At 37.7% G+C, this 26,509-nt stretch overlaps 2 protein-coding genes across 14 annotated transcripts in view; both read left to right on the top strand.

Annotated features, from left to right (window-relative positions):
• SLC4A7 (solute carrier family 4 member 7) overlaps positions 1 to 3,335 on the top strand; it is a 90,768-nt gene extending 87,433 nt beyond the window's left edge. For all 12 annotated transcript variants that reach the window (XM_054060564.1, XM_054060562.1, XM_054060559.1 and 9 more), the window contains one exon: positions 535 to 3,335. In XM_054060564.1, coding sequence (XP_053916539.1) covers positions 535 to 616 — 82 coding nt within the window. In that variant the 3' untranslated portion in view covers positions 617 to 3,335. The remainder of the gene's footprint in view (positions 1 to 534) is intronic.
• A 1,606-nt stretch (positions 3,336 to 4,941) lies between these two features.
• Positions 4,942 to 26,509, top strand: part of NEK10 (NIMA related kinase 10) — a 65,743-nt gene continuing 44,175 nt past the window's right edge. Inside the window, exons 1-16 of one of the 2 annotated variants that reach the window (XM_054060566.1) lie at positions 4,942 to 5,041; positions 8,724 to 8,769; positions 9,103 to 9,368; positions 11,828 to 11,939; positions 12,264 to 12,324; positions 14,207 to 14,337; positions 14,847 to 14,945; positions 17,724 to 17,808; positions 18,554 to 18,595; positions 20,106 to 20,184; positions 20,524 to 20,591; positions 21,362 to 21,441; positions 22,507 to 22,593; positions 24,333 to 24,557; positions 25,047 to 25,186; positions 26,286 to 26,347. In XM_054060566.1, the coding sequence (XP_053916541.1) occupies positions 11,866 to 11,939; positions 12,264 to 12,324; positions 14,207 to 14,337; positions 14,847 to 14,945; positions 17,724 to 17,808; positions 18,554 to 18,595; positions 20,106 to 20,184; positions 20,524 to 20,591; positions 21,362 to 21,441; positions 22,507 to 22,593; positions 24,333 to 24,557; positions 25,047 to 25,186; positions 26,286 to 26,347 (1,233 nt within the window). In that variant the 5' untranslated portion in view covers positions 4,942 to 5,041; positions 8,724 to 8,769; positions 9,103 to 9,368; positions 11,828 to 11,865. The remainder of the gene's footprint in view (positions 5,042 to 8,723; positions 8,770 to 9,102; positions 9,369 to 11,827; positions 11,940 to 12,263; positions 12,325 to 14,206; positions 14,338 to 14,846; positions 14,946 to 17,723; positions 17,809 to 18,553; positions 18,596 to 20,105; positions 20,185 to 20,523; positions 20,592 to 21,361; positions 21,442 to 22,506; positions 22,594 to 24,332; positions 24,558 to 25,046; positions 25,187 to 26,285; positions 26,348 to 26,509) is intronic. The other variant, XM_054060567.1, reaches the window with a different exon arrangement.

The following is a 26,509-nucleotide window of genomic DNA, read 5'->3' as shown; positions in this document are numbered from 1 at the left end:
CTTCATGGTCTTCCCCTTGAATGGACACTTACGCAGATTTCTCTACTGTTGTTAGAGTGTGGTTCCCCATTTTGAAAAGACTGAAATGTTTTCCCAGTCTTGTATTGTGAACAAAATTGTCTCCCTGCCCAATAATTAAGCAGTATTAATAATACGTGTTATGTATTTTTGAGTAGTTTAACTAGACAGTTTTGTGGGTTTGGGTGGGTTTTTTATTTTGTTTTTTCAAAAGATGTTTCACAAAACAATTTAAAAACAATAATTATTTAAATTATTATTTAAACTTTAAAATCAATAGAATCAATAAAACTCTTTGGACTGGAAATTCTTTAAGCTTGTACTGTTCCCGTGGATACTATTTAACAATTACTAGAACGTAGTAGAAATGCATTATCATAAAAGTATCCTTACACAAATACTTTCACCGTTCATTGTTAAGTATAAAACTTTGAGAGTTTGTAAGTATAGAAGTTTGCAAGTTAACCATTACTAAAGTGAACCAAACCTTACATTTTCCTCTTTGCTTTTGAACAGCCCTGAAAAACCAGAAAGTGTGAAAATAAATGTGGAAGATTCACCTGTTGTGAAATACGTGGATGCTGAAACATCTTTATAGAACTGAAGGGGAAATGCATGTATTTGTGTGTGTGTATATATGTCACTGCAGGTTGTTATACCATTGAAGTGTGATTTCCAGTTTAAGGAGCGACGTGTATTTAATTCTGCCGTTGTTTTAGGGCACTGTAGATATGCTTGCATAATGAGAAGGTTTTCCTTCAAATAAGATGAATGGTAATCACACTTCAGTTATTTATTTTATTGGAAATTTTATTTTCATTTTTAAATAGGAAGATTGTAATGATTGCATATTATTTTCAATAATCATTATGTGCATAAAAGTTAAATCAGCTTTTGCTGACAGTTACTGGTCCACATTGCTTAAAATTTTGCCGTAGCTCTGTTAATGTGTGCTACAGAAATTTTTTTTCCATGCAGGCAATTACTGTTCGTTTTTGAAGGGTATAATTTTTTTGTGACTTCGTAGAACAAATATTAATGTGCTGTTGACAAGAACTACTGTGTTTCATGTCTCCGCTACATGATAGTGTTTTCTGGATTCTGTCTCTCCTGTTTTACAGAAGTGGCCTAGAGCCCTAAGTCAGGTGGCTAGTTAATCCTTAAAATACAGATAAATACCCTATGCTGCTACTTTTTTCCCCCCTTGTTTTTAAATTCATTCTTGATTTTTCATTATTGTTCAGTAGCAGCATGAATGCAGTAATTTTAGTTATGGTCCCAAGTCAGTATTTGCAATTCTGGACGCTCCATGTTACACAATATAAATTAGATTTATAGAAGCAATTTGGTCTACAGGAAACTATACATACTTACCACACTAGTACTTTTGAATTCTTACATTCTTGTTTTTACTTACATTTTTCCATCTATTTTCAGAATCTGATGTACTCGCCTCTAAGACTGAAACTTTAGAGTATTTCATGTCCACATCAAATATATTTCTCGCTTAATTATTTTTTAAATTTACAGTGTATTTGATTAAATTAGATGTAGTTTAATTCTGTAATAGGTTTATGATCAGTATTATTTTATGGATTACAAATCGCTTGTGGTATTTGTGTGTACAGTTCTGATCTTCTCCATTGTAAAGGGCGTATATGATAGCACACCAACTTATTTTTAAACATTTTATTTATTTTAATTAGTATAAATTTTTATCGTGTAAAATGGATTTAAAAAAGTAAATATTCGTTTATTAAAGTAAATGGGATTTTGGGGGGCTTACTGATAAAGATGCAGTCAGTGCGTTTATTGTACTTACATATTCAAGTTCTAGTGTTTAGCATGATAATATTTGAAATTACAAGAATTTTATGTATAAACAAAAATCTTGATCACTTACCTACGCAGTTTCCTTTTTGTTTTTTCTTTACGCTTTAGTTTTTTGGCTTTAATTTCTGAAATTCTCTCTTTACATTCTGAATTGCCACTAGCCCTTTCTGAATGTGTTACAATGGCTTTAATTAGAATATCTACTCATTTAAAATTAGAAGATGCTGTTTGCTTAATTCTGCTTTTGGTGAAGCTGGGAGTTTTACCATGGACCACGTGGCAAAATTCTCAGCAACTGCAAAAGGAGCTGATTCTGGAGGAGGGCAGAGTCCATCTGACAATACCATCTGAGGCGGAATTTCGGTGCTCTTCAGCCAAGCGTTGCTTGGAGAGAAAATAATTGTATATTACAAAAATAAAGTAATCGGTGGGAATAAATAGAAGCATTTTAAAATAGCATCTAAGTTACATGGACTGTTACCATTCCCTTTAAATGTAATGTAATTAAATTGTTTTTATTCTTTTCTTTTTTTTATTTACCTGAATTCAGAGAAGACAGTTTAACAGAAGCAAATCATAGCGTATAGCAATATGAATGCTATCCAAACTGTCTTGACAAAAGTCAGTGGCAAAGCAAGTGAGGTTTGTGTTACCAATTTGACAAATCCTATCTAATGACCTGTGTACATGTTCCTTTATTCTTAGGTAATAGTGTAGCTTGTGCCTTAGCTTGAGTATGTGCTCTTTCAGAAGATGCCCATGTTTTCCCTCTAGTCAAACTGAGATACGGTAAAACTATAGCAGATGGTTTCCCAATGCTGTCTGCATTATTTAAAGAAAAACAATAAGTACACATCTGTACCTCAGTTGTTGACTACTAAGTAGCTCTTGCTAAATCAAAGAGGGAAGATACATCAGTTTACATGGCATTATCCACAATACATTACTTTTTGTACCAGTCCTCCTGGTAGAATTTTACACTTTGTTCTCAGTCCTACAACAAATTCCAAAGACCCTAAAAGTTCTTATAAACCTCTTAGATTTTTAATTCTTTAATGCTGGAAGTCAGGTTTCCCTGGTACTGCACATCATCTGTCTGGCTTCTACTTCAGAATGGTTAAGTTTTGTTTTAATATTACAGGAAGTGGGTATTTTTCTAGTAAAGCTGAAAGGAAACAAAACCAAAGCCCCACAAATCTAATTACAGTATTTATTTAATTTAAATATGTAGACATTTTAATCAGTGCCAGAAATACCATGACTTGCAAAGGAGTTTACCATGACCTTTAGTTCCATTGTTCTGGTCAGTAGCACGTTACAATTGCACTTTTTTTTTTTCCCCCATAAGAATAGAAGATCTGGTATTAAAGTGCATAAAGCCCCGTTGATAATCTGTGGTTAAAGGGATTGCTGCTCATTTTTACACCTTCTCTGCTTTAAAATGACACATGGTATTAAAGTAAAATGGCTAAGGTTGTGGTTTAATATACATTTTTGCCTTAACAGATGCAAAAGAGCAGCGATAATTGCTGTGCACTGAGTTTTTTCAAAGAGGTTAAGCCCTGTAAAAACTACGCCAATGTATTTCCATTCCAACAGTTAAAGGAAAATAAAACAGCCCTGCACTTTTTTTTAGATGCCTTGGTTTCCCGGAATGGAGCTTAGTGCTACTGTGTATCTGGCTGCAGAGCCACCTCAGGAAGTCCCTCCTTTCCCCTCCCCCCTCCTTTTCCCCTTTTTTTTCTTTTTTCTAATTTATTTATAAATATGAATGTTTACATAAAGTATAGGTCTTAATTTTGACCACTCCATTTAAATTATCATCTAAAATATTTCAGTTAAAATGCAGTGTCATGTTTAAATTATATTCTAGGCAACTCATTCTTAGTATTTTCACATGTATTACTATGACACACATTTCATTCTGTTTACATATGCCCAAATTAAATATACTTTCTTCCTAGAGTAATTGTGCAGCTGTAACATAAGGTTATTCAGTGAAATGTTCCAAATTGCCAAGTCTGTCGTCATAAAACCTGCTGGGGTAAGATTCGGTGCCCTAGTGGCGTTGTGTTTCAACCAGATGTCTTGGCCATTTGGGTTTTTTTTTTCTACATTAAATGAAAGTTCTCCCAGAACTTCACCATTTGCTTCACCTGCCTCTCTGGCTTTACGTGGTAGCTTCTGGATTTGTGCCCTTCGCAAAGGCAGTTCCGATAGGCTGTAAAATACATCTGTAACAGGCAGGTGTTGCGTGGTGGAGCCCGGACCGCTTTAAAGGGTTGTCTTGTACATAGGTTCTGTAAATCCCAAGGTCAGTGGTTCATGATTTTCAGTTCACGTCTCCAGCCTCTTACATGAGCGCCACGATGATTTTAGTTTTCGCTTTATGTTAGTAGTAATGTTTTAATTACTCATCCAGGTCAAATTCATTATCAAGTACAGTACAAGTGTGTGAAATACTTTGTTTATACCAACAGTAATTTATTTTACGGCAAGTTTCAAGACTAGAGGCACACGGCTTTGACTCCGCGTAAAAGTAGTGCGATAAATAAAGCAAATTGCTTAGTAATTTTAAGTCGATTTTATTTTGTAATGTTTTTAGTGAAAACTTATAGGACTTGTTAGTTGACGTTGAAGTTAATCTAAAGACACTTTCATATCGAATTAGTATCTGTTGACATTTATTTGGAATAACGACTGAGTTTGAAAATCAGTACTTTTCTAAATGTTTTTATTGGCAAGACACATGGTTTGTAATGTTTTTCTTTCTGTTGTTGCTGATACTCGGGTGCAAAGGTGTCTTCCAGGGCTCGGCATGGGTTTGATTTTAATCCTGATTATTTGCAACGCGATTACACACTGTACGGTTCGAATTTTTTACGATCGCTTTTCTAATTAAGTGATGTTTTCTTAGTTTATAACCCAAAGCAAACGAGGACATTATTCCAAACGCGGAATCGATCTTCGGTTTATACAGAACCCCCTCCCCCCGCTCTCAGACTTGATCCCGCCTTCGTTGTTTTGATTAGAATAAAGTTATCTTTTGTAACGTTTCAGAAAGTCGGTAAAAGTTAATAAATACGATGTACCGAGCGCTGTTGCGGCTGCGTCTCCTTTACGGGGCGGGGGAGGCGCCCAGCACCGCGTCCCGTGCCCAGGGCGACGGCGGCAGCGGCGGGTGCCGCAGGTGCGGGGCGAGAGGGGAGCGGGGACTCGGGGCACGGGGGCACAGAACGGGTTGGGTTGGAAGGGAGCTTAGAGCCCAGCCGGCTGCGCACCCCCCCTGCGGCGGGCGGGGAGGCCTCCCGCTGGATCAGGCTGCTCAAAGCCTCATCCAGCCTGGCCTTGAACGCCTCCAGGGAGGGGGCAGCCACAGCTTCCCTGGGAAACCTGTGCTCTGCCAAGGGATGTGAAGGGGCTGGATCCACGGGCTGCCGCAGTGGGATGGGGTTTAACAAGGTACAGACACAGGCTGGGAAGCGCCTGGCAGAGGAAGACCTGGGGGTGTTGATTGACAGTGGCTAAATGTGAGCCGGCGGTGTGGCCAAGAGGGCAAATGGCTCCCTGGCTTGGGTCAGGAACGGCGTGGCCAGCAGGACCGGGGAAGGGATTGTGCCCCTGTACTCAGCACCGGTGACGCTGCACTGTGTTCAGTTCGGGGCCCCTCGCTGTAAGAAAGACATTGAGGCTCTGGAGTGTGTCCAGAAAAGAGCAGCGAAGCTGGTGTAGGGGCTGGAGAACAAGTCTTACAGGGGGTGGCTGAGGGAACTGGGTTTGTTTAGCCTTGAGGAGGCTGAGGGGAGACCTTATTGCTCTCTACAATTACCTGAAAGGAGGTTGTAGAGAGGAGGGAGCTGGCCTTTTCTCCCAAGTGACGGGACAGGACAAGGGGGAATGCCCTCAAGCTGCACCAGGGGAGGTTCAGACTGGGTATTAGGAAAAAATTTCTTCACTGAAAGGGTTATCAAGCACTGGCAGAGGCTGCCCAGGGAGGTGGTTGAGTCACCATCCCTGGAGGTGTTTAAAATATAGGTAGATGAAGTGCTTAGGGATATGATTTAGTAGTGGATAGGTACAGCTGGACTTGATGATCTCACAGGTCTTTTCCAGACTAGGTATTCTATGATTCTACACAGGAACAGATTTTTACAATGGTATCTTAGGTTGGACAGATGCTTTATAAGACAAGAGAGATGCTAACTGGAGTTTGAGAAGAAGCATCCTTGCTTATCCTAAGACTAGGTATATTCTAAAACTTTTGGAGTATACTTAAACGTACTTAAAGTGTACTTGAAATGTACCTAAGACTTTCATTTAACATATCATGTAAGGATTTGGTATCTTAATTAAAGAGAGTTGTGTGCTGGTCTCTTCACTCAAGTGACAGGTGATAGGACAAGGGGGAATGGCCTCAGGCTGTGCCGGGGGAGGTTCAGAGTGGCCATTAGGAAAAAAACACTGAAAGGGTTATCAAGCACTGGCTGCTGAGGGAGGTGTTTGAGTCACCATCCCTGGAGGTGTTTAAAAGATGGGTGGATGAGGTACTTAAGAATATGGTTTAGTGGCAGACAGGTATGATTGGACTCAATGATCTCAGAGGTCTTTTCCAACCTGATGATTCTATGATTCACCATCTTCATTGTGAAGAAGTTCTTCCTTATGTCTAATCTAAATCTGCCCTTCCCCAATTTATAGCCATTCCCCTCTTCCTATCACTATAAGCCTTTGTAAAAAGTCCCTCCCCAGCCTTCTTGTAGACCCTTCAGGTACTGGAAGGTTACTATAAGGTCTCCTTGGAGCCTTCCCTTCTCCAGGCTTAACAACCCCAACTCCCTCAGCCTGTCCTCATATAGGAGGTGCTCCAGCCTCCTGATCATCCTTGTAGCCCTTCTCTGGACCTGCTCCAACAGCGCCATAGCGTTCTTATGTTGATGATTCCTGACTGGACACAATACTCCAGGTGAGATCTCACAAGAGAGGAATAGAGGGGCAGAATCCCCTCCCTCGACCTGCTGGCCACATTTTTGATACAGCCCGGGATATGGTTGGGCTTCTGGTCCATGAGTGCAGATTGCCGACTTGTGTCCAGCTTCTTATCAACCAGTTATTAAATCACAAAGAGGTAAAACTTTCAAGGGTCATGTTAAAGTCAATATATGATGTTAGCATGAGGAAATGTGTGCAAATGTGCAGCTTGGTATGAAACACTTCCAAAAAATCAAGTGTTGAGCCAACTCCTGCTTAGTTATGAGTAAGATGTGAGAACTCCAGGGAATCTCTGTGCTCCTAAGGGAAGCCCAGTTTGTGTGTTGTGGTGCCCAGCAACTCCAGAGTGCACCTGTATCTCACCCAGCAAACCAGGAATAAGTCCCCTAAAATAAGGTTAGTCTGCTACCATTCCTCCCCCATTCCTCCTACTGGCATCTTCCCCAGCCCTGCACCTGAGCTTTCAATACGCTTCATATAGTCCCTGGTGATTCCCAGAGGCTCTAAGTTCCAGCAGTGATGTTGCCTAAAAGGATCTGCCAGGTAGCGAGGGCAAGGGAGGTTGAATTTCACAGAGCTGTGTGTCATCCTTGCACTGGTACAGAGCTGCTCACTAGACCTCAGAAATCCTCTTTGTCTTCTGCCTCTGTGAACTGCAGATTAACAGGCAGATTAACAGGGTAGATTTAGGCAGAAACTACAAATAAAAGTTGTGATCTGGAAAATGTCCCAGAGACTTGCTTTGCATGGGTCCAGGAATCCGAGAACAGGCCTGGCCATTTATGGCTCCGCTGGAACTGGCATGGTGCAGAGGGAAAACAAACAAAAAACCTCTTCCAAAACCAGCTGTGGCTTGAATATTCTGATTTGTTGGAAAACTAGGAACACCCTATTGGATCCTATTTATTCTTCAGAGATTGTTCAGTCAATAAAATGTACAAGAAATAGTCTTCAAACACTGTCTTTATGGGTTCATCAAGGCAGAATTTCCTAGACAGGGGTGTCACCTGTAGTGACCCATCCTTCTTATAGATGCGCTCTTTTAGAGCAAGAGGGGAAAAACAGTACAGAGTTCCCTTTGCTTCCACCAGACTGGGAAAGGAGAAGTGCTTTTTGGGAACTTGTCTCCATCTTTTATGCTTCCTTTGTCATTTCTGTCTTGACAATAATATGTTGATAGTTGGTCTTTTAAAGAGTGAATTTTTATCTGACCACACACCCAGCTCATGGTATGAGATACATTCCTATCTTAGCAACAGCATCAAAGGTCTTATTAAAGCCAAGATATAACATATCTACTGCTTCTTTATCCAGCTTAAGCCAGTTAACCTTCTGTGTATAATTAAATAGCCACCGGGGTGATTAAGAAAGGAGTTCTTAATCAAGCAACTAGTTGGCTTGCAACTATCCATATCCAGCAGTTATTGCTAATAAAGATTATAAAGAATGCAAGACATTTTTTTTTTTTAAGAGACTTTCCAACCATCACAGTGTAGTTTGTGGCAGTAAATTTATCCCCCAATGTGTCTTTGTGGTTTTGTTTACTTTGGGGGTTTGTTTTCATCTTCTGTGGCTTTATGTGGTTGTGTCATCTGAGACAGATACTAGACTGGGCCACAGATCCACTCTGGGGTGGTAATTCCTTTGTCTCCCATTGCTCATCATGTGAGTTCTTTCATTTCTGACTGGGTTCTTGGAGCATTTCTTGTCCTGTCCTGCATGCCAGCACTATCAGAATGTGTCTCTCTTCCTGATTACATGTAATTATCCTCAGTTAAAATGAATTAGTTAACATGGCTCTCATTTCATTGTTCTAAGTGGAATTGAATAAGACTCTTGCACTGTAAGGACATTTTCCTTTTAATGTGTTTCTGTTCTCTTAGAAAGTTGTCTGATCTCAACCATTTTCTGGCACAACCTAAGTGAAATGTGAGTATTGTTTAGTTTGTTTCTTATACATTCCTCGTGGGCCTGATTTATTAGCTGGGGGGTAGTTATGAGGATATTAATGGCCTGGTTCCATGGAAAATTCTGCTGGCACAAGTAAAAAGAAACGCAGAGGTGGGAAATTATTCAGTGATTTTAAGAAAGTCAAGTATCTGAGAGAATAGGTAAGGAAATATTTCATGTCTGTTTTATCTCAAGGAAATAGGGGTTGTTTCCTTTTGTCTACCCCTCACTCAGGGTGTGGTGCTACTACACCTACCAGATTTAATCACTGGCTACTGATGAAAGGGTTTTCTCTTCTCCCTCTATTTACAGCTCTTCATACCTACCCCCTGCCTTGTCAGCGGAGATACTCATCAGGCCACTGCACCAGTGAGCTAAATTGGTTAAAAAAATTCTTTTCTGCCTGTTTAGCTCTCTAAACTGGCCCAGGTTTGGTTCAGATGAGCTGAAGAAGTGGAAGTGAGTGGCTGAAGTTGAGAAGGAAGGGGGAAAGGATCTGACATTTCCACCAGCAGCTGGCTGTTAATTGGTTTAGCTCTGTAGTAAAGCTGAAGGACACGACACTTTAAGCTGCACGGGTAAATACTTCATTCTGCATATTGTACCTGTCCTTGTACAGCAGGAGTTCCTGGGGATAAGCTGTAAGGTGATCGGGGTTAAAGTAGAAGAGGTGATTTGTAACCTGAATCAGGTTTCCCCAATCCAGTGAGCTGGGCACCTGTGGTGATGCTGTGCCAGAAGAACAAAGGGGTCATGCAGGGTCAGTTTGTGGCCAGGGCTGGCCTCTCTTTGTTGAAGTGCTTCCTGGCTCATGCTGGTTCAGTGGCCTCTAAGAAACAGAGATGTTACCCTAGGATGAGTCCTCAGAGCTGGGTGGGGGCTGCACCCTTGGGTGAGCTGCATCCCTTCAACCTCAGGCAGCAGTGAAGGGACTTTGGCTTGATATTTGTCAGGCTCACTTTGTACAGGGCTATTTGGGTCTATGATGACAATGAACCTTTAAAAATATTAGTCAGCTATTACTCTGTTTCATCTTTACTGAGGTACCACAAACAGCAAAACCATTGGACTGGCAGCCCTAAAGCAAGATTGATCTCCAGTTGTAAGATTTTGTAAAGATTTTTCAGATGGGATGCTGAAAATTTTAAATGTATTTGCTCATGGACAGGTTGGTTTTTTGTGTGGTTATGTTTGGTGATTCCTTACTTGGTTGGAATCTGTTCTTTGTGCACGCATACTCATGAGCAGGTTGACAATTTGAGTTTCACAGTATTTCTTAGTGTGCAAATGTGAGATTACTGCGTTGTGTCATGCCTCGATGATTCACCAAATGAACTGGGGCATTGGGGAGTGGATGTAAAATACAAATATGATTAAAATAATACATGGAAATATTTACTCATGAGTATTCTTAAACATGTTTAGCAACATCCTTGGCTCCTTTTAAATTTTACTGCTTTTGAAACAAAGAAAAGAAATTAATTAAACTAACTTCATTTGGTTTAATCTGAATTCAGGAATTTTATCTACTGACTGATAGAAGGGATCGTGATTAAATTCATTCCCTGGTGATAACTGGAAAGACAGAAGTTTTTTGAGGTGTTTTTTAATAAGCCTGTTGAGTAGACGCATAGAGGAGAGAGTTTCTTGGGGATCCAGATCGATCATTCTTTGTGCGGGGACTGATGATAGGATAAAGGCTTGATTATAAGAATAGAAATGGATGAGCTGGGCTTACAGGCCACTTGCTGGAGTGGGTTAATACGGTGCACAAGTTCATACTGTCAGCAGTTGCCTTTTGGGTAGTTCTGTGTGTGATGCGACAATGAATAATTGGGAGAATTACTCTGATTTTCAGTTGGAAGCAGGAGCGTCTGGTAATTTACAATGCTTTTATTTTGTGCCAGATTTTCTTCTTCTTTGCATTTAGAGGAAAAGTAATAAAAGTCAATAGCAGAGGAATTCTACTCTGCACAAAGAGAAAAAGAGGCTATGGAAAATCCTATTAAAGAGACACCAAAGGGAACATCCAAATGGTCCAAGAATAGTAAAATGGGTAGATGGGTTCAGACAGTGTTATTATATCCTCATATTTTTAAGTTGGAGGTGCTCCACAAATACACTGCAGCTGTGTGCAGTTTTCTGGGATAAATCTTCAGCCTCACCCTGCTCCTGACCATCCTTTTCTCACTCGAAGCAGGATCTCCGTCAGTAGAATTGCTTTCATGGCAGCAAACAATTCCTCTTGTTTTTCTGTCTCTTCCTAGGACTTTATAAGATTTTCAGTGAACAAATTTTTCATACTTTGCAAGCAACAGGCTGTGGGCTTTTGTGGGGAGTCAGACCTACAAACGGAATATTTGTCTGCAGTCAATCTATCAAAATACGTGATAGTGGCCCTGCTGAGGCCAGACCATGCAGCTCTGCTCATCTGTGGTAATAAACTGTGTGTCCCCCTGCGAGAAAAGCTGGGCTCTACTGGTATGAAGCATTCGGCTGCAATTTAGAATTTGCAATTCATATTCCAAAGTACTGAAAATTTCTAGTTCTTTTGTAGCCTGCACGATTTGTCAGATGTTTTATCACTTATTTGTCAGATACCTCCTTTTTTTCCTACCCTTCATCTGTCTGGTTTATATAGATGATAAAACTATTACATTCTCTATTGTCTGGACAGCAGCTTGTATGCTACAACCTTGATGTCGGCCCAGAAGCACTGCTGTAAAATAAATACATAATCCATGTTGAGAAATAATGGTAATAATATGCAAGAAGAAGAAAAATCCCAATATAAATGAAATATAACAGTAGGACAGACAGTATTATCTACCCATGTACTGGAAAATAAGGCTTCAGTATGTTAGCTTAATAATTTTCTGGAACTCTAAAGGATATGCTCACATATTGCCTAAAGGTTCATGTTGAAAAAATGGTAGAGCTGTATTTTGCCTTGAAGTTGTATCAATTGATTCTGTAAGTAAATATTTGTTGCTTTTGCTGCTGTGATATAATTCTACCTGTCTACTTTATTTTTAAGGAAATGAGTTTTTAGCCATCTGGTAACAGTGATACACAATGCCTGATCAGGACAAAAAGTTGAAGAGCACAGAAAAAGCAACAGACAAAAATCCTCATGGAATCTCTGTGAGGTATAGTATCTGATGTCTTACTTTGAACTTCAACAGGACCCATGTGGAATTTGCAGTAGCTGCCAAAGCAGAATGCTTTAATTTGAAATGCAGTATAAACATGACAACTGTTACTCTGGTCACAAAGTTTATTTACACCTTCGTTGATTTAAGGCATTCTAGAAAAGATATAAATTCTTCCCTATGCAAAATGGGGACATTAGGCAACGCTAGAAAACTTCATTTTCTGTCAGCAGCATTGTTGCTTGTTGACCTTGTTTAGTCTTACAAAAGTACTTTTATTTAACTATTAAGACATGTTTATGATGCTGTGTTTTGTCCTAGGGATTATTCTGATCTTAAAAGACTTCAGTCTCTCTTAAATGTTCAGTCCAGCAAACAAAAGGTATTTTTCAATAACCAATATTTTCCAATAACTACTAAACGTGCTGTAGAATTGTATAATTATAAGTTATGGGGTGATTATGTTTTGTAGCAAATACTTAGGATTTTGTGTTCCATTGTGGTTGAACATGTTATCAAAGTCTTGTGTAGCGGGTATGGTGTCACTTCTAAAAATCTATTTATTTATTTATTTTTATTGTTGCATATAGTCAAGTAGCCTAACAGATTTGTTCTCTTCCATGTCATTCCACAATGTCATGAGAAGGCAGGCTTAGGATGGTATTACTTACCACGTGATGAAGAGTGATATAAAATATAAATTAAAAAACATCAGCATCGTAACCATAAACAATTTGTCTTTGGAGAATAACACTTCAGTTAAAATTCTTCAAGGCCTAAGTGTTAGTACACAAAACTTATAGGACACGTTAAAATCTCCTTCACCTGAAGACACTTTGTGAAGCTTGTGATTGCCATTTGAAGCAAAGAAAACCAACACATGATGATAGGCGTGAGTCCTTGGAATTCCAAAACAATGTCTCCATACTTATTCTCAAACAAATATGACAAAATCACAGAATGACCTGAGTTGGAGGGACCCACAAGGATCATTGAGTCCAACTCCTATCCCTGCATAGGACAATCCCAAAATTTACATCATGTGTCTGAGGACGTTGTCCAGATGCTTCTTGAATATTGGCAGGCTTGATGCCATGCCTACTTCTCTGGGCAGCCTGTTCCAGTGCTCCATCACCCTCTCAATGAAGAACCTTTTCCTAATATCCAACTGAAACCTCCCCTAGTACATCTTCCTGCCATTCCCTTGGGTTGTGTCACCAGAGAAAAGAGATCAGCTCCTTCTCCTTCACTTGTAAGGAAGCTGTAGATCACAATGAAGTCTCCCCTCAGTCTCCTCTTCTCCAGGCTGAAAAGAGCAAGTGCCTTCAGCCATTCCTTATACGACTTCCCTTCTAGACATTTCACCAACTTTGTGCCCCTCCTCTGGACACTCTCCAGTAGCTTGATATCCTTTTTATACTGCGTCACCCAAAACTGCACACAAAACTCAAGGTGGGACCGTACAAGTGTGGAGCAGAGCAAGACAATCTCCTCCCTTAGTCAGCTGACAGTGCTGTGCTTGATGCACCCCAGGACATGGTTGGCCCTCTGTTGTCTATATATATATATATATATGTTGTCTATATATATATATACCCAGGGTTGCCATGTCCAGGTGCAAAACCCAGCACTTGCCCTTGTTACACTTAATGTAGTTGGCAATTGCCCTGCTCTATAATTTGTCTAGATCTCTCTGCAGGGCCTCTTTGCCCTCAAGAGCATCAACAGGTCCCTCCAGTTTCATGTCATCAGTGAAATTGTTTAGTGAACTTTTAAGCCCTGTATCCAGGTCATTTACGAAGATATTAAAGAGTTCTTAGGGAATCGCCCATGCAAGACAGGAGTTATACACTTGCTTCCTGGATAGAGGCATGGAACTGTTTCTGAGCAGAAAGCTGGGACATCTGAGTTCTACAGTCTGGAAAGAATATGAAGGCTGTGTAACTGTAGAAGTAGGAAAGATGGGGGACATAGATAATGAGTGTGTACTGCAGATTCTTCTGAGCTTTACTAGCATAAATTTTAAAAGACACTCTTCTTCACATTTTCTGTATTTCCATGTACTTGTTTTCCAGCCTTTCTTTACATCAGTTTCTACCTAGGTCAGTTTTGGTTTGAGTGGGGTGTGTGTATATTTTATAATGACGTATGGTAGGTCCAAAGTTCAAGTGAGAACTTGAGAAAAGGTACTTGTACTTGGTAACATTCTTATAAAACTTAAAATGAAGTGTTTGACTCATTAGTGCTATTCCTTTACTCCTTAGTTTCCAGCTGTACATTTTGAAAGTGGTCAAACCAGAGTATCAAGACCTCGTGAAAATGTCAAAAGCAATGAACAAAAACTCCACGGTCAATGGCAAGAATTAACAGAAGTGGTCGAGCTTGAAAACTTTAGGTAACAAGAAAAAGGCTAATATGATTGCACTGTATCATTGTGTCTCTGAAAGTCTTTATGTATCTTAGACGGAGGTGTTGAAGGCATTTATTTTGTACTTATGTCTCTTACTTGTACTTTCATGTTAACCCGCTCTCTGAGATAGGTTTAGAAATAAAAATATGTAATTCTTAACTATGAATGTTCTTGCCTTTGTAAATATCAGACATGTTCCCACTCAGCAGAATGTACTGTTGAGAATGAATATAGTTCATTTAAATAAAGTAATGATTTCTCTCTTTGGAAAGCTTGTATTATGCCATTGTAATAGTCCCAGATTACGCATAAAACAGACTAGTTTCCCATGCTGTTAATGCCTGGAAATCTGAAGTTGTGTTACTCCATTGTAACTGCTGATATTACATATCTTAATTTTTCTTGCTACTGTTATTTTTTGGCAATCTAAAATTATCTTATGGTGAGATAACCAGCAATTCAGTGGTTTTCATTTTTTTTTTTTTCCTTATTAGCGTGACCTATAAGAATGAAAGAAATTTTAGCAAACATCCCAAACATAAGGTGTTTCAAGAGATCTTTACAGCTTTAGTCAAGAACAGACTTACCTGCAGGTCAGTGTATTGAACACATTCATGCCCAAGGAGGGTCACTATTTCTTGTCTTAGGCAAAGAAACAGGATGCATGCATGAAATTCCATACTGTTTCAGCAATATATATGACGTATATGTTTTAACAGTAGACCTCTGTTTGGAAATTGCCAGCTTCACATCTGTGCATGATCCCAGGCTTAAACACTCACTTCTGTATTGGTTTTGAAGACCGAATGGTTGCATTAGTGGAACGGAAAAAGAAAGGCCTGGGTACATGACAAAATTTGCCATGTTTCCTTGATCGTTTGTCCATATCTTGTATTTGTAATCTATGGTTTGCTTTTCTAATTTCATTTTTATTTTACTGATTTTACTTAGTATTTTATGGACTGCTGCCTATATATATAAAGGTCAATGGCCTTCATAAAATTCAAATTAGTTTATGCTACTGTTCTTGTATATTTGTATTCATGTGTATAACAGGATTAGAAAGGGAAAACTCTTTTGTAGGCCACTATCATTTGAGTGAGGAAGAAGTGCAAGACCTTAAAAAAAAGGGGAGGTATAGAAAAAGATAATTTCTGAAAAAAAAATGTGTGTTTCAGGATTTCTGTTACTACACACCATCTCAGTGTGTAGTATTTTTCCTTTTTAAAGCCCAAATACATTTTCTGAAACGTTTTAAGTGGTGCACAAGCTTAAATTAAGAATCCTAGAGCATTTAAAAGTATTCACATGTAACTGCTAGGATTTACAGAAGTACCTAAAAACCGCCAAAAAACCCCATAGTTTGCTTAGACCCTTTTCCAGAATTAACAGGGGAACTAGGGATCTCATCTTCGATTATGTAAATAGCAGTGACTTTAAGATAAATCATTTAAGTAATTTGTAAATCTGGTACCTCTTTTGTCCCAAGCAAACTTTGTCTTCTCTGTACCAACCAGTGGGATGTCAGTGGCTCAGCTTCATCTGTGAAAATCTAAGAATAATTGATGTTGTGTCTTCCCAAGTTCTATTTATATGTCATGCCATACCTAGCTCATATTTTGGGTTTTTTTTCCTTTGGTACTTGTTGTTGATGATGATATAATGAAACCATTATAATGAAGCATCCGTTGAGGTTAATGAAACTAGCATATATTAATAGGCATGTAAAACCCATAAGGTGAATGCAGTTACAGAAGTGGTTTAGTCACCCTTTATAAATATTTTACTATGGCCATGATGGTGTCCTCTCTTTGGGACTGCTGTCATTGCATTGTGTCAGAGCCTTAGAAACTGTCACCGTGATCTGCATTGCATAATTCTGCTGGCATAAATATGTTGGTTGGAGTGCAAGCAAAAAAAATCATACCTGCTTCCTGGCATCGCTGTGTCAGCAGAAGATCTGATTGGAGGTAGTTCTGTTGACAAGAAAGCTGTGATCAGCTTAAGCTTTAAGTAGTTTGGATAAGGTGTATAACTAAGCAGGCAGAAAAAATCCTGCTGGCATATGCTGGGTATGCACTAGCGTATCTAGCAACGTGTATTGTAAATGTGACAATAGTAGAAGAGGCTTTCGGGTGGTAACTAGACTTCGAGAATTACAGTCCTTGCTTGGAAATATGATGGAAATATCACTCCATTAAAGAACCTAGTTTCTAGTATCACTCCATTAAAGAACCTAGTCAATAGTCAAAGCTTTTTGTAAGAATAAACTTGTAGAACCATTGTGGTAATAATCTTCAGGCAACTTTAAAATCTGACCTACAAATTGTGCCTACTGGTATATGGTTGCTGTTTTTTCTTCATCAAAGTTTTGTGCAGTTCTGAAATGGCCAATAATGGAATCATAATGAAAAACAGTATTACCTCAGACAGAATACTGGCATAGAAGGGCTGGGATTTTTTTAGTATCTATTTGTAAACCATCTATTTTTATAAAAATATTTTTAGTGTTTGGCATCATTCCCAACTGCAAATGATAAAAAGAGAACTGTCACTTCCCATAGACTTCTTCTGTTCTTTGGAAACTTACCCAGATACTACAGCTTTTGTCATCTCTGTGAAACCAACAACAAAAAAGCACCATGAAGATGTCCAGTTTTAGATTTATTTCAAATAGGAGAATGGGAGTATTTCCCTTCAACAGACAACGGAAATAGTGATTCCACTACTGGTATTTTATGCACAATTGCTGCCCCTGGATCCTTTGTGCAAATTGGAGTTGTGGTTTCTGCCAAGTCTCGAAATATACGGAGAAATATAAAATTGGAAGTTCTATTTGGAAGTATAATCCTATATCAAGAACATATAAACTAAATAATAAATTAATTCAAGGATTAATAGTATTAGAGTTTTTAAACCCCAGGATAGATTATAATAATTCAAAAATTATTTCAAATCTAGCTATTTTCACTTCTGTAGAACCCATATATTCACATAAGTGTATTTTGTGCACTGAGTTTGATGTGGTTTCTCAGTGATTTTGCCCTTTTGAGCCTTGATGCAAACACTCAAATTAAGCTTGTATCAAAGCATGATCCATTTGTGCTCAGAGATAAGCATGTACTTTCCTGCATCAGCTCAGTGATAGTAAATGATGGTTGGCGATGTTCATATAATGAAATAAACTTATTTATTGCTCTTACTATGTTTCAATATAGATAGTATTAGAAGTTCTTTAGTGTAGTATGTTGTACAGCTGTTGTAGGTCGCTAATCATGTAGCCAATAAATTCCTGAATCGAAGTATTTTATTTAAGTGTTCTAACACTTTTTTGTTGTATTGGTTTTACGTTTTGAATATTTCTTTGACAGGGAGTGGGTTAATCAAGCTCCATCCATCCATTTTCTTAGAGTCTTAATCTGCCTGAGATTATTAATAAGGGATCCATGCTATCAGGTCAGTATGTCAAAATATGGTTTCTTGCTTGGATAGGAGAATGCATGTAAGCATCGGGCGTATGAGTTGTGTTGATGCATGTAAATAACAACGTGCATTCTTATGGGTGCATACTTAGCATATGTATGTAGCTATATGAAGATGTGGTTTACAAATAAACAAATTCCAAGAATGAATTTGCACTGTTACTGCATAACTTGCTCAATGTCTGATATTTCTTATGTAGCATCTGTTGTTGCTAACCCTAACGGAGAACCTGTAAATCTCCATGACAGATGACTTGGTCAGTGCTCTGAGCCCTAGACTGTGTACTTGACTTTAGCACAAGATAGTGAAGAAACTGAAAGCTGTCTATTCCTCCTAGCAGCCCAGTGCTCTGAACTATAAACAAGTAGCTTTTAATTTTATTCCAGCTATTATAGTTGTTATTCATAGGACTAAGCCTCAGACATCTGTTAAGATACTTGTTTTCATATATTTCTTTTCTGTGTGTTCTAAAGCTTATACTGTTTTTCTAGTTTTAGAACCTTTAAAATTGTACATCTATGTTTTTAATTATCTACTTATTATAAGAAGGTCTGAACTGTGAAGGTGCTAAGCATTGCCACACTCCACTGACTTCGATCTCTGGCGTTGATTTCTCAACATTCATAATGGGACATTTATATTGCAGTGCTCTCTCATTCTTGTGTTTTTTTATTCTGTATTTTGACTCATTTTTTAAAATGTCTTTCTTTTCCTCTAGGACATGCTCCACAGCTTGGGTGGGATTGAAAAGCTGGCTCAGGTACAATTCCTCATAGTACCTTTGTTCATTATGTTGCATGTCATTATTGATTATGATTAGGATTAAATATGGTGTAAAAAGCAGTGTTCATATATTCTTGGTTTATGGAAAGAAGCATGTCTATTCCTCTGTTTGCACATAAGCAGTTGATGTGGGTTTTTTTCACTAGTGCAGAAAGCAGCTCCCCTTATAATCTAGCAGCATTTAACCTAGGATTTTTAGTTAAAAGGCTTAAAAAATGCTTCCTGAAGTGAGAGAGGGATTACAAAACTCAGCACCTTTGGTTCAGTCAAAAGAAGCTGTAGACCGCTGAAGGAGGATAAGTAAAGTCACCTTGAACTGTAGCAAATTACTTCAAAGGTAAAAGTGTAGTGATAGAATGTTGAACATGTTTAAATTTGGGGACTCAGTTATTGATAACTGACTGCTGTATTGTCGTTGCTCTGTAGTAATACTGCTTTACTCCTTTTTTTTTTAGTATTTGTTCATCAAACCAATTTAGCAGTGAGATATGATGTATCTTGAATACCTTTGAAATTATTGGGTGATTTCTTTCTAGGAAAAAAAATCAGAATTCTAGTAATAAATGTATTTCTAGAATGCACTCATCATTCATTTATATTTATGGAGCCACCTGTTTTTCAAAGAACCTAGTGTAATATGAGCCCTTTGGTCAGACAATCACCTGTTTTAAATGTTGCAGGAGATAAAGAACATTGGTTTCTAATGGGTATGGTTCCTACAGGAACAGCTTAGCATTTTGCAATGTTACATACCACTAACACTTAGCCCTACTTTTTGAGGAGCTTGCACAGTACAAAGTGCAATGGTCTGCTGAGATACTGGCAACATCTGTGGCAGGAATCAAACCATACAACTGATAATAATTTTTACTGTGCGTGTGTAGCTAGCATAGAGCATTTAGAAACTCATGAGATGCATTTTTTTTTGGTTTTCGAACTTCTGGGGAAGTTAATCTTTTCATGTTCTTTGCACTGAGATAAAATTAAGTGTTAAATGGCACAAATCCCCCCCCACCCCCCCACCCACTCCTGCACAGTTGTGAGTTGTAGAGTCTGAGCCTGTCAGCTGTGTGGACTGAAGATCCATCTGGCTTTTCCAAACAGGGGGCATTAGTGGATGCTAAGGGAAAAATGCTGAGAGCAGAAAGATGAAGTGATAATTCACCAGAAAACTCTTATGAACCTCTAGAAGCTTGCAAAGAAGGGAATTTTGGCACTAGGAGTGGGGTCATTGTATTTGATAGCCTTCAGTGGATTTTCCTCTTGCGGAATTTTACACTTGCTTTTTGAATTCTTATATTTCCAACCTCTCTTCTGTTCCCTGACAAGTTTTACAGCAAAAGTACGTAGGGTGTTGCAGACTTATCTTTACATGAAACAGATGCACCACCTATGGGCTATTTCTGTGCATAACACTCTAGGTTTAGGAATTCGTAAAAATTTGTGTTTAATGGTGTCCTTTATTTCCCCCTCTCCCCTCCTTATAGTGTATGGAAACAGTAGCAAATGGTTATCTTGATTATGGAGAGGAGCAGCATAACGTAGACAAGTTGGTCAACATGACATGTAAGTCTTATAGCTGGTATCATAAATTATAAGAGCGCTTACAACTTTTTGTATGAGACTTAAAATGATTCAAATACTTGAGGTGGTCATTAAATAAGATGTTACTAGATTCGTCCTGGGCATTATCAAAAAATGAAAAATTGCTGTGAAAAAGCACGTCTTGTACATAAGCAATGTTTCTTTAAGAAATTAATACCTCTTTATGCACTGAAGTAACAGTAAAATAAGCCAGTCATGGTTCAAAGAACTTGTCCAGTGTTTTGCTTTATTAGCTGATTAGTGAAATGAAAAATATTAGGAGGCAAATCTTCAATTTATATAACTTCCTTTGTTCTACAGACATTTTCCAGAAGCTTGCAGCAGTTAAAGATCAAAGAGAATGGATTATAGCAAGTGGAGCACATAAAGTAAGTGCTTTATAAAACTGCTAATTATGACCAATTAGTTACTTAACTGGATGACTTATGCTTTCCAGATTTGTTAGGTTGGGAGGAAATTCTTTACATTGTCGAGCTTGTGAAGTAAGATAATCACAGTTCTGTATCTGACAGATGTCTTAGTAGTAGTATAAAAATTCTTGTATGCGAGGTAATGGGCCTGATGCGTGGTTACTGGTTGTTTGAGGTTAATGGGTCTTAAATGTCTGAACTAAACTTGTTCATATATAAATTAGTACTCATATTTACACTGTCCTGACCTATGTCTTACTATAATATAAATGGTTTGTGTAATTTTAAATAGAAATATAAATATTATATTTCATATACATTTATGCTGTGATTTTTCACATGTAAAATATTCTGTGTCTAAATGGAACAGCATCAACCAAGGCAGTGACAACCTAGACATCCCCTGCTATACATTGCTGTCAGTCAGAGGATCTATACTTAACCGTTGCTGATTTGTGGCCAAACTGAGAAACAGCAGAGATCAAAAGCAGAATAACTAATGATTCGTGATTCTATTATGCTGCAGTAAAACACTGGCAATTGAAAATTAACTTTTTGCTTCAGGAGCGTGCTTGAAATGCACCTAAGACTTTCATTTAGTGTATCATGCAAGGATTTGGTATCTTAATTTTTTTGGTATCTTAATTTCAGTAAAGATCTCTACACGTGTTTAAGTCATAAAAGAAAAGAATTTTATTTATATTTATTTGTCTTGCTTCATTTTCCAGACCTTAGTTAGTTTGTTATCTGCCAGAGACAGCAACGTGCTCTTGGGTGCCCTCCTTGCTCTGACTAGCCTGGCAGAAAGGTAGGTTTAAGTTAATGTCCTATACTTCACACTAAGCATTTTAATGTTACGTTTTGTCACAATATTAAAACTGCTGTTTGTGAGGAAGACTTCTTTTTTTCAAAATGGAATCTTGTTCTGTGGAGATTCTGGAATTCTTACTCACTTCCTGCATGCAAAAATCCTTTGTGCTGAGCTTAGTACAATAATGCTTCACAATAATCATCAAGAATATTGTTCAGTGTAGTAAATAATGAATGCATACATTCAAATCCATGTATATTTATCCTCTCTTCACTAATGACTATTTTAAATAAGGATAATGCATTTTTTTCCTGGTGTGGAGGGAAGAAAAGGAAAAGGAAGATACAGCATCTTTCATCCTTATAGTTTTATAGAAAAAACAGCTGCTGCTTCTACATTATGATTCTGCTGTATTTATTCTGACTTGTGTAACAATTTTATCTTTTAAATGAAAAATTATATGGAAAATTACAAAACTGAAGAGAACAGATACAACTCTTTGAGATCAATAGAAATTTATTTACTAGGGTTTCTTTGGATTTTTTCTTTTCCTAAATATTTTTCATTCTATTTAATTTTTTTTTAAAAATATAGGTATTAATTTAAATGAGGTTATATGGACAATTTCAACTTCCATTTAATTTTCCTCACAGAATTAAGTGTGTTACATTTGGACTGGACTAGAAAGTGTTTGGAGTATATTACAAATGTTCATGGAAACTTTTGTATTCTAAAAATGTACCTTATTTACTTAATTTCTAGTACGAAACAAATGAAATACATTTGTGTCTTTATTTTTGTGTTTCACATTTACTATTTTATACTGGGAAAACTGGAAATTGCTGCAATGTCACTCTTGATCCAGTCTGGTTTTGTAGCTTTCAGTATTTATGTGCATTTGTGTGCACTATATGATATTATTACTTAAGACGTGAGAATAAAATAGCTGGTCAAATGTATAAGGAGGGAGGCTAAAGAATATGTGATTTTTATAAACATAATTTAATTTTATATAAAATTTATATTACATTACATTACATGCCAGGAATAATCAATTTGTAGTCCAGAATACAGGGAGAAGATAAGTGAGCTCACCATTGTTGAGAACTTGCTGATGATATTACGTGAATACGATTTGCTTTCTAAAAGGTGAGACTTAATTTGTACATTGTGTTAAAATGTATTCTGACTTTTTCATTTAGGGGATCAGATAATATGCCGCTTTAAAATACTCTGACATCTGACAGACATCTGACATCTACGTATTCTAGATCGACATCTAATAGTTCTGACATCTACGTATTTTCAAGTCAGATATTGACTAGCAAAATCTTTCATTGTAGTTTTGTTATAAGCTGTCTCCTCTCTCCCCACTCATGACACAGTGCAAATAAATTGTGATGTTACCATAAAGTGATAGCGTTTGCTATCTTGGCGCATCTCCCCTTTACTCCCAGCAGACCTGAGTGGGCAGATGGAAAACACTTTGAATGATGCTCAACACATGCTAGTAAAAAATTGCAAGACATAAATCTGTTGTAGTTCATGCAGGAGGCTGGGTCAGACCCCACATCCCTTCAATCAAAAAATTACTAAGGTTCCTTAAGTTCTTTAATTATCCTTTCATCTCCGCTAAGCCTGCTAGCTGAACATAGTACATCTATATTTCAATAGGAAACCTAAAGGCTCTCAAATTTGATGATATGTCCTATCACATTTAAAATTCTGAAGAGATTTTTTCTTTTCAGGCTTAATCATTTCATACATTCAGTTATTTTGTGTATGACTAAAGATAAAGAAATTGAATATGCCGAAAGATTTTTTTTATTTTCTGGCTTTGAAATTCTTTAGATTATATGTAAATCGAGAGTCTCTTATAAAAAGTGGAATTTGATTGTAGACTGGAAGCTAGTGAAGTTCAACGCTAGTTAAGAATAGTTTTAAATTCAGATATTAATCTGAATTCATATGTTTCATCAAACACACATGCAGATTTTTTGCTTCATGTGGAAAAGGAAATACCTGATCGTATTTTCTATGGAAAGTCCACCTTAATTGGAGTGAAGTTAATTAAAATCCTTTAATCCTTTAATTAAAAACCATTTAAATGATATATCCAATCCCTTTTGTAAGTATGATATTGAAAGCATACGGGAAAAGAATTGTGGTTATTTGTGGAGTTATTCTAATTCCACAGATGGACTTTACAAGTTCACACAACCCGTGCTACATGTAGTACTAATGCCATTAGCAAGAAGATGGTACCACAGATGACTGCAGTCCACCTAGGCACATCCATCCTGACTGTGTATGCCAACAGTCAAATTCCTTGTAAATATAGTTTCATCCCTTGTGAAAATTTAGACCACCTTCTTTTATTTTTTAAAAAAAATTAACCACCAGTTTCTTTAACTAATATACAGTGACTTTAAGCAGTTTTCTTTAGCTTTTTTCTTTTATCACAGAATCATAGAATGGTTTGTGTTGGAAGGGACCATCCAGTTTCAACCCCCCTGCCATGGCCAGGGACACCTTCCCCTAGATCAGGTTGCTCAAAGCCCCATCCAACCTGGCCTTGAACACCTCCAGGGATGGGGCAGCTATGACTTCCCCGGGCAACCTGTGCCAGTGCCTCACCACGCTCACAGTAAAAAATTTCTTCCTAACATCTCATTTAAATCCTCTATTTCAGCTTACAACCATTCCCCCTCATCCTATCACTACACTCCCTGCTAAAGACCCCCTCCCCAGCTTTCTTGTTGACGCCCTTTGAGTACTGGGAGGGAGTTCTTTCTTAAACATTTGCTTTGTTTTTTCACCTTTGCTAACTGACAGTACAAAGTGATGCTGGAATTACTGTTAAAACTTCTTACTGTTTTTTTTTTCAGGCTCACAGCAGAGTTGCTACGCCTCCTCTGTGCAGAGTCACTAGTCAAAGAGCAAATAAAAATATATGAAGGAGTTCCAGTCTTGCTTAGTTTACTCCATTCTGATCATATCAAACTTCTGTGGAGTATAGTTTGGATTTTGGTACAGGTTTGTGAAGACCCTGAGACTAGTGTGGAAATCCGGATTTGGGGTGGAATCAAGCAGCTCCTTCATATATTACAGGGGTAGGTTTTCAGTCCTCAACCGTGTGGCCATTATATGAGACTGTTTCATATTTTAAGATGTATTTGACCAAGCCTTGTTTTATCAAGTAGCATCTTTGTTTTGTTCAGCTGTATGTGATGTCTGCAGAAATCTAAACACTGGTTAGAATATAATGAATAAGTGGGTTTTTTCAGCTGTGTATATTTCATTGTTATTTTAAAGTGTTTTTCATATTTTAAGTGTATAAATTAAGTAATTAATTGATTCTGAATATATCATTACTGTCTACTTAGTTTCCATATTAATTAGATACCTATTTAGTGAACTACAATTGTGACTATAATTGATGAATGTGGTAAAGGAATTTTTTATTTAAAGGCTTGTTTGCTTTTTCGAAGTGTTTCAAGGCTAATTTAGTGAAAAACATACAGATTTTCAGAACTTCAGAAATTGTTAACACAGATATGTTAAGCCTTTTCTTTACACTGCAATTTGATTGGTTTTTTCAGGGAAAGAAATCTTGTTTCTGATCGCTCTTCAGTCAGAAGTCTATCTAGCGCGAACGCAGCAGGGAGAATCCAACACCTCCATTTGTCAGATGATTTGAGTCCTGATGAGATGCAAGAAAATACTTTCTCGCTTCAAGCAGGTGAGTTTGCAAAGCCTCATCCCCTGTTAGGAGGTTACTTGCACTTGTGCAAAGGGATTAGAAGTATTTCAAAACTGAAATTGTAAACATCTAAACCTACTTTAGGGAGTGGGAGCACTGAGTCTGCTGTGTTTACTTCTGAAGGAGCAATACCAGCTCATATTTTCAAAAAGCAAGTTGTTTTTTTTTTTGTAAGAAGGAAAGGATAAAGTATTAAATACACAGAAATCATATATATTTCTTCCACCAGTAAAAGCATCTCAAGCATATATTTATTTTTAAATTTTGGGTTTAGCCTGCAATTATTTTTATTTGATCATACTTTTCTCTTTACTCAAATTTACTACTGTAGATTAATCATGACTTTGTTATTATTAATACTTCTTTATGTGAAAATATAGTTAAGAAAGGGCAAAACCACTGAGTGAGTAGAGGAGGGGAGGAAAAAAATAAAGGTGTGAGAAACTGCAGTGCAAACACCAAAGTCAGAGGAGGAGAGGAAGGAGTTGCTATAGGCACCAGAGCAGAGATTCACCTGCAGTCCATGGGAGAGATCTCTATGGAGTAGGTATTCATGCCACAGCACATGGAGAGGACCTGCGCTGGAGCAGAGGAAATGTGTGAAGAGAGCAGAGTAGAACTGCTATGTACTGACTGTGACCCTCATCTACTACCCTCCAGTGCTGCTGGGGAAGAGGGTAGAGGAGTTGGGAGTGAAAGAGTGAAGATGAGTCTGGGGGAAAAGAAACAATGGGCAGGGGGAGAAAGGTCTTATTTTATTTTTTCCTTTATTTTTTTCTATCAAAATTTATTTTTATAGAAATTGGAAATAGATTAATTGGAAATAAATTATATAAAATAATTGGAAATAAATTAAATTAATTTTCCCCAAGTCTGGTTTGGCTGGGATGGTAACTGATAAGCAATCTCCCTTTGTCTATCTTGACCTATGAAATTTCCCATCCTGTTTTCTCTCTCTGTCTTTTTAAGTAAAGGGAGTGAATGAGCATTGGGTGGGCATTTGGCCCTTAGCTAAGATTAACCCATCACACTCTCTGAATATCATTATGATTATGTTACGTCTGAATTTTTTTTCTAGCTTGTTGTGCTGCAATTACTGAGCTGGTGCTCAATGAGACTAATGCCTGCCAGGTAGTACAGGTAAGAAGACTTTATTCAGCTTTATTCAGTGAAGTAAGGCACTATACTTTAGAATTTGCCTTAATTATTCTTATTTGTCACCATCATTTATTTAACAAAAAAAAAAAATTGCATTTGAAAGGGGTTGGAAAATATCCCTTTATATAATTATTACCTCAGTTT

This window comes from Cuculus canorus, chromosome 2 (genome assembly GCF_017976375.1).
Source record: "Cuculus canorus isolate bCucCan1 chromosome 2, bCucCan1.pri, whole genome shotgun sequence".
Classification (NCBI taxonomy): domain Eukaryota; kingdom Metazoa; phylum Chordata; class Aves; order Cuculiformes; family Cuculidae; genus Cuculus; species Cuculus canorus.
The sequence above is the reverse complement of the archived record's forward strand: the minus strand, read 5'-3'. Positions and strand labels throughout refer to the sequence as shown.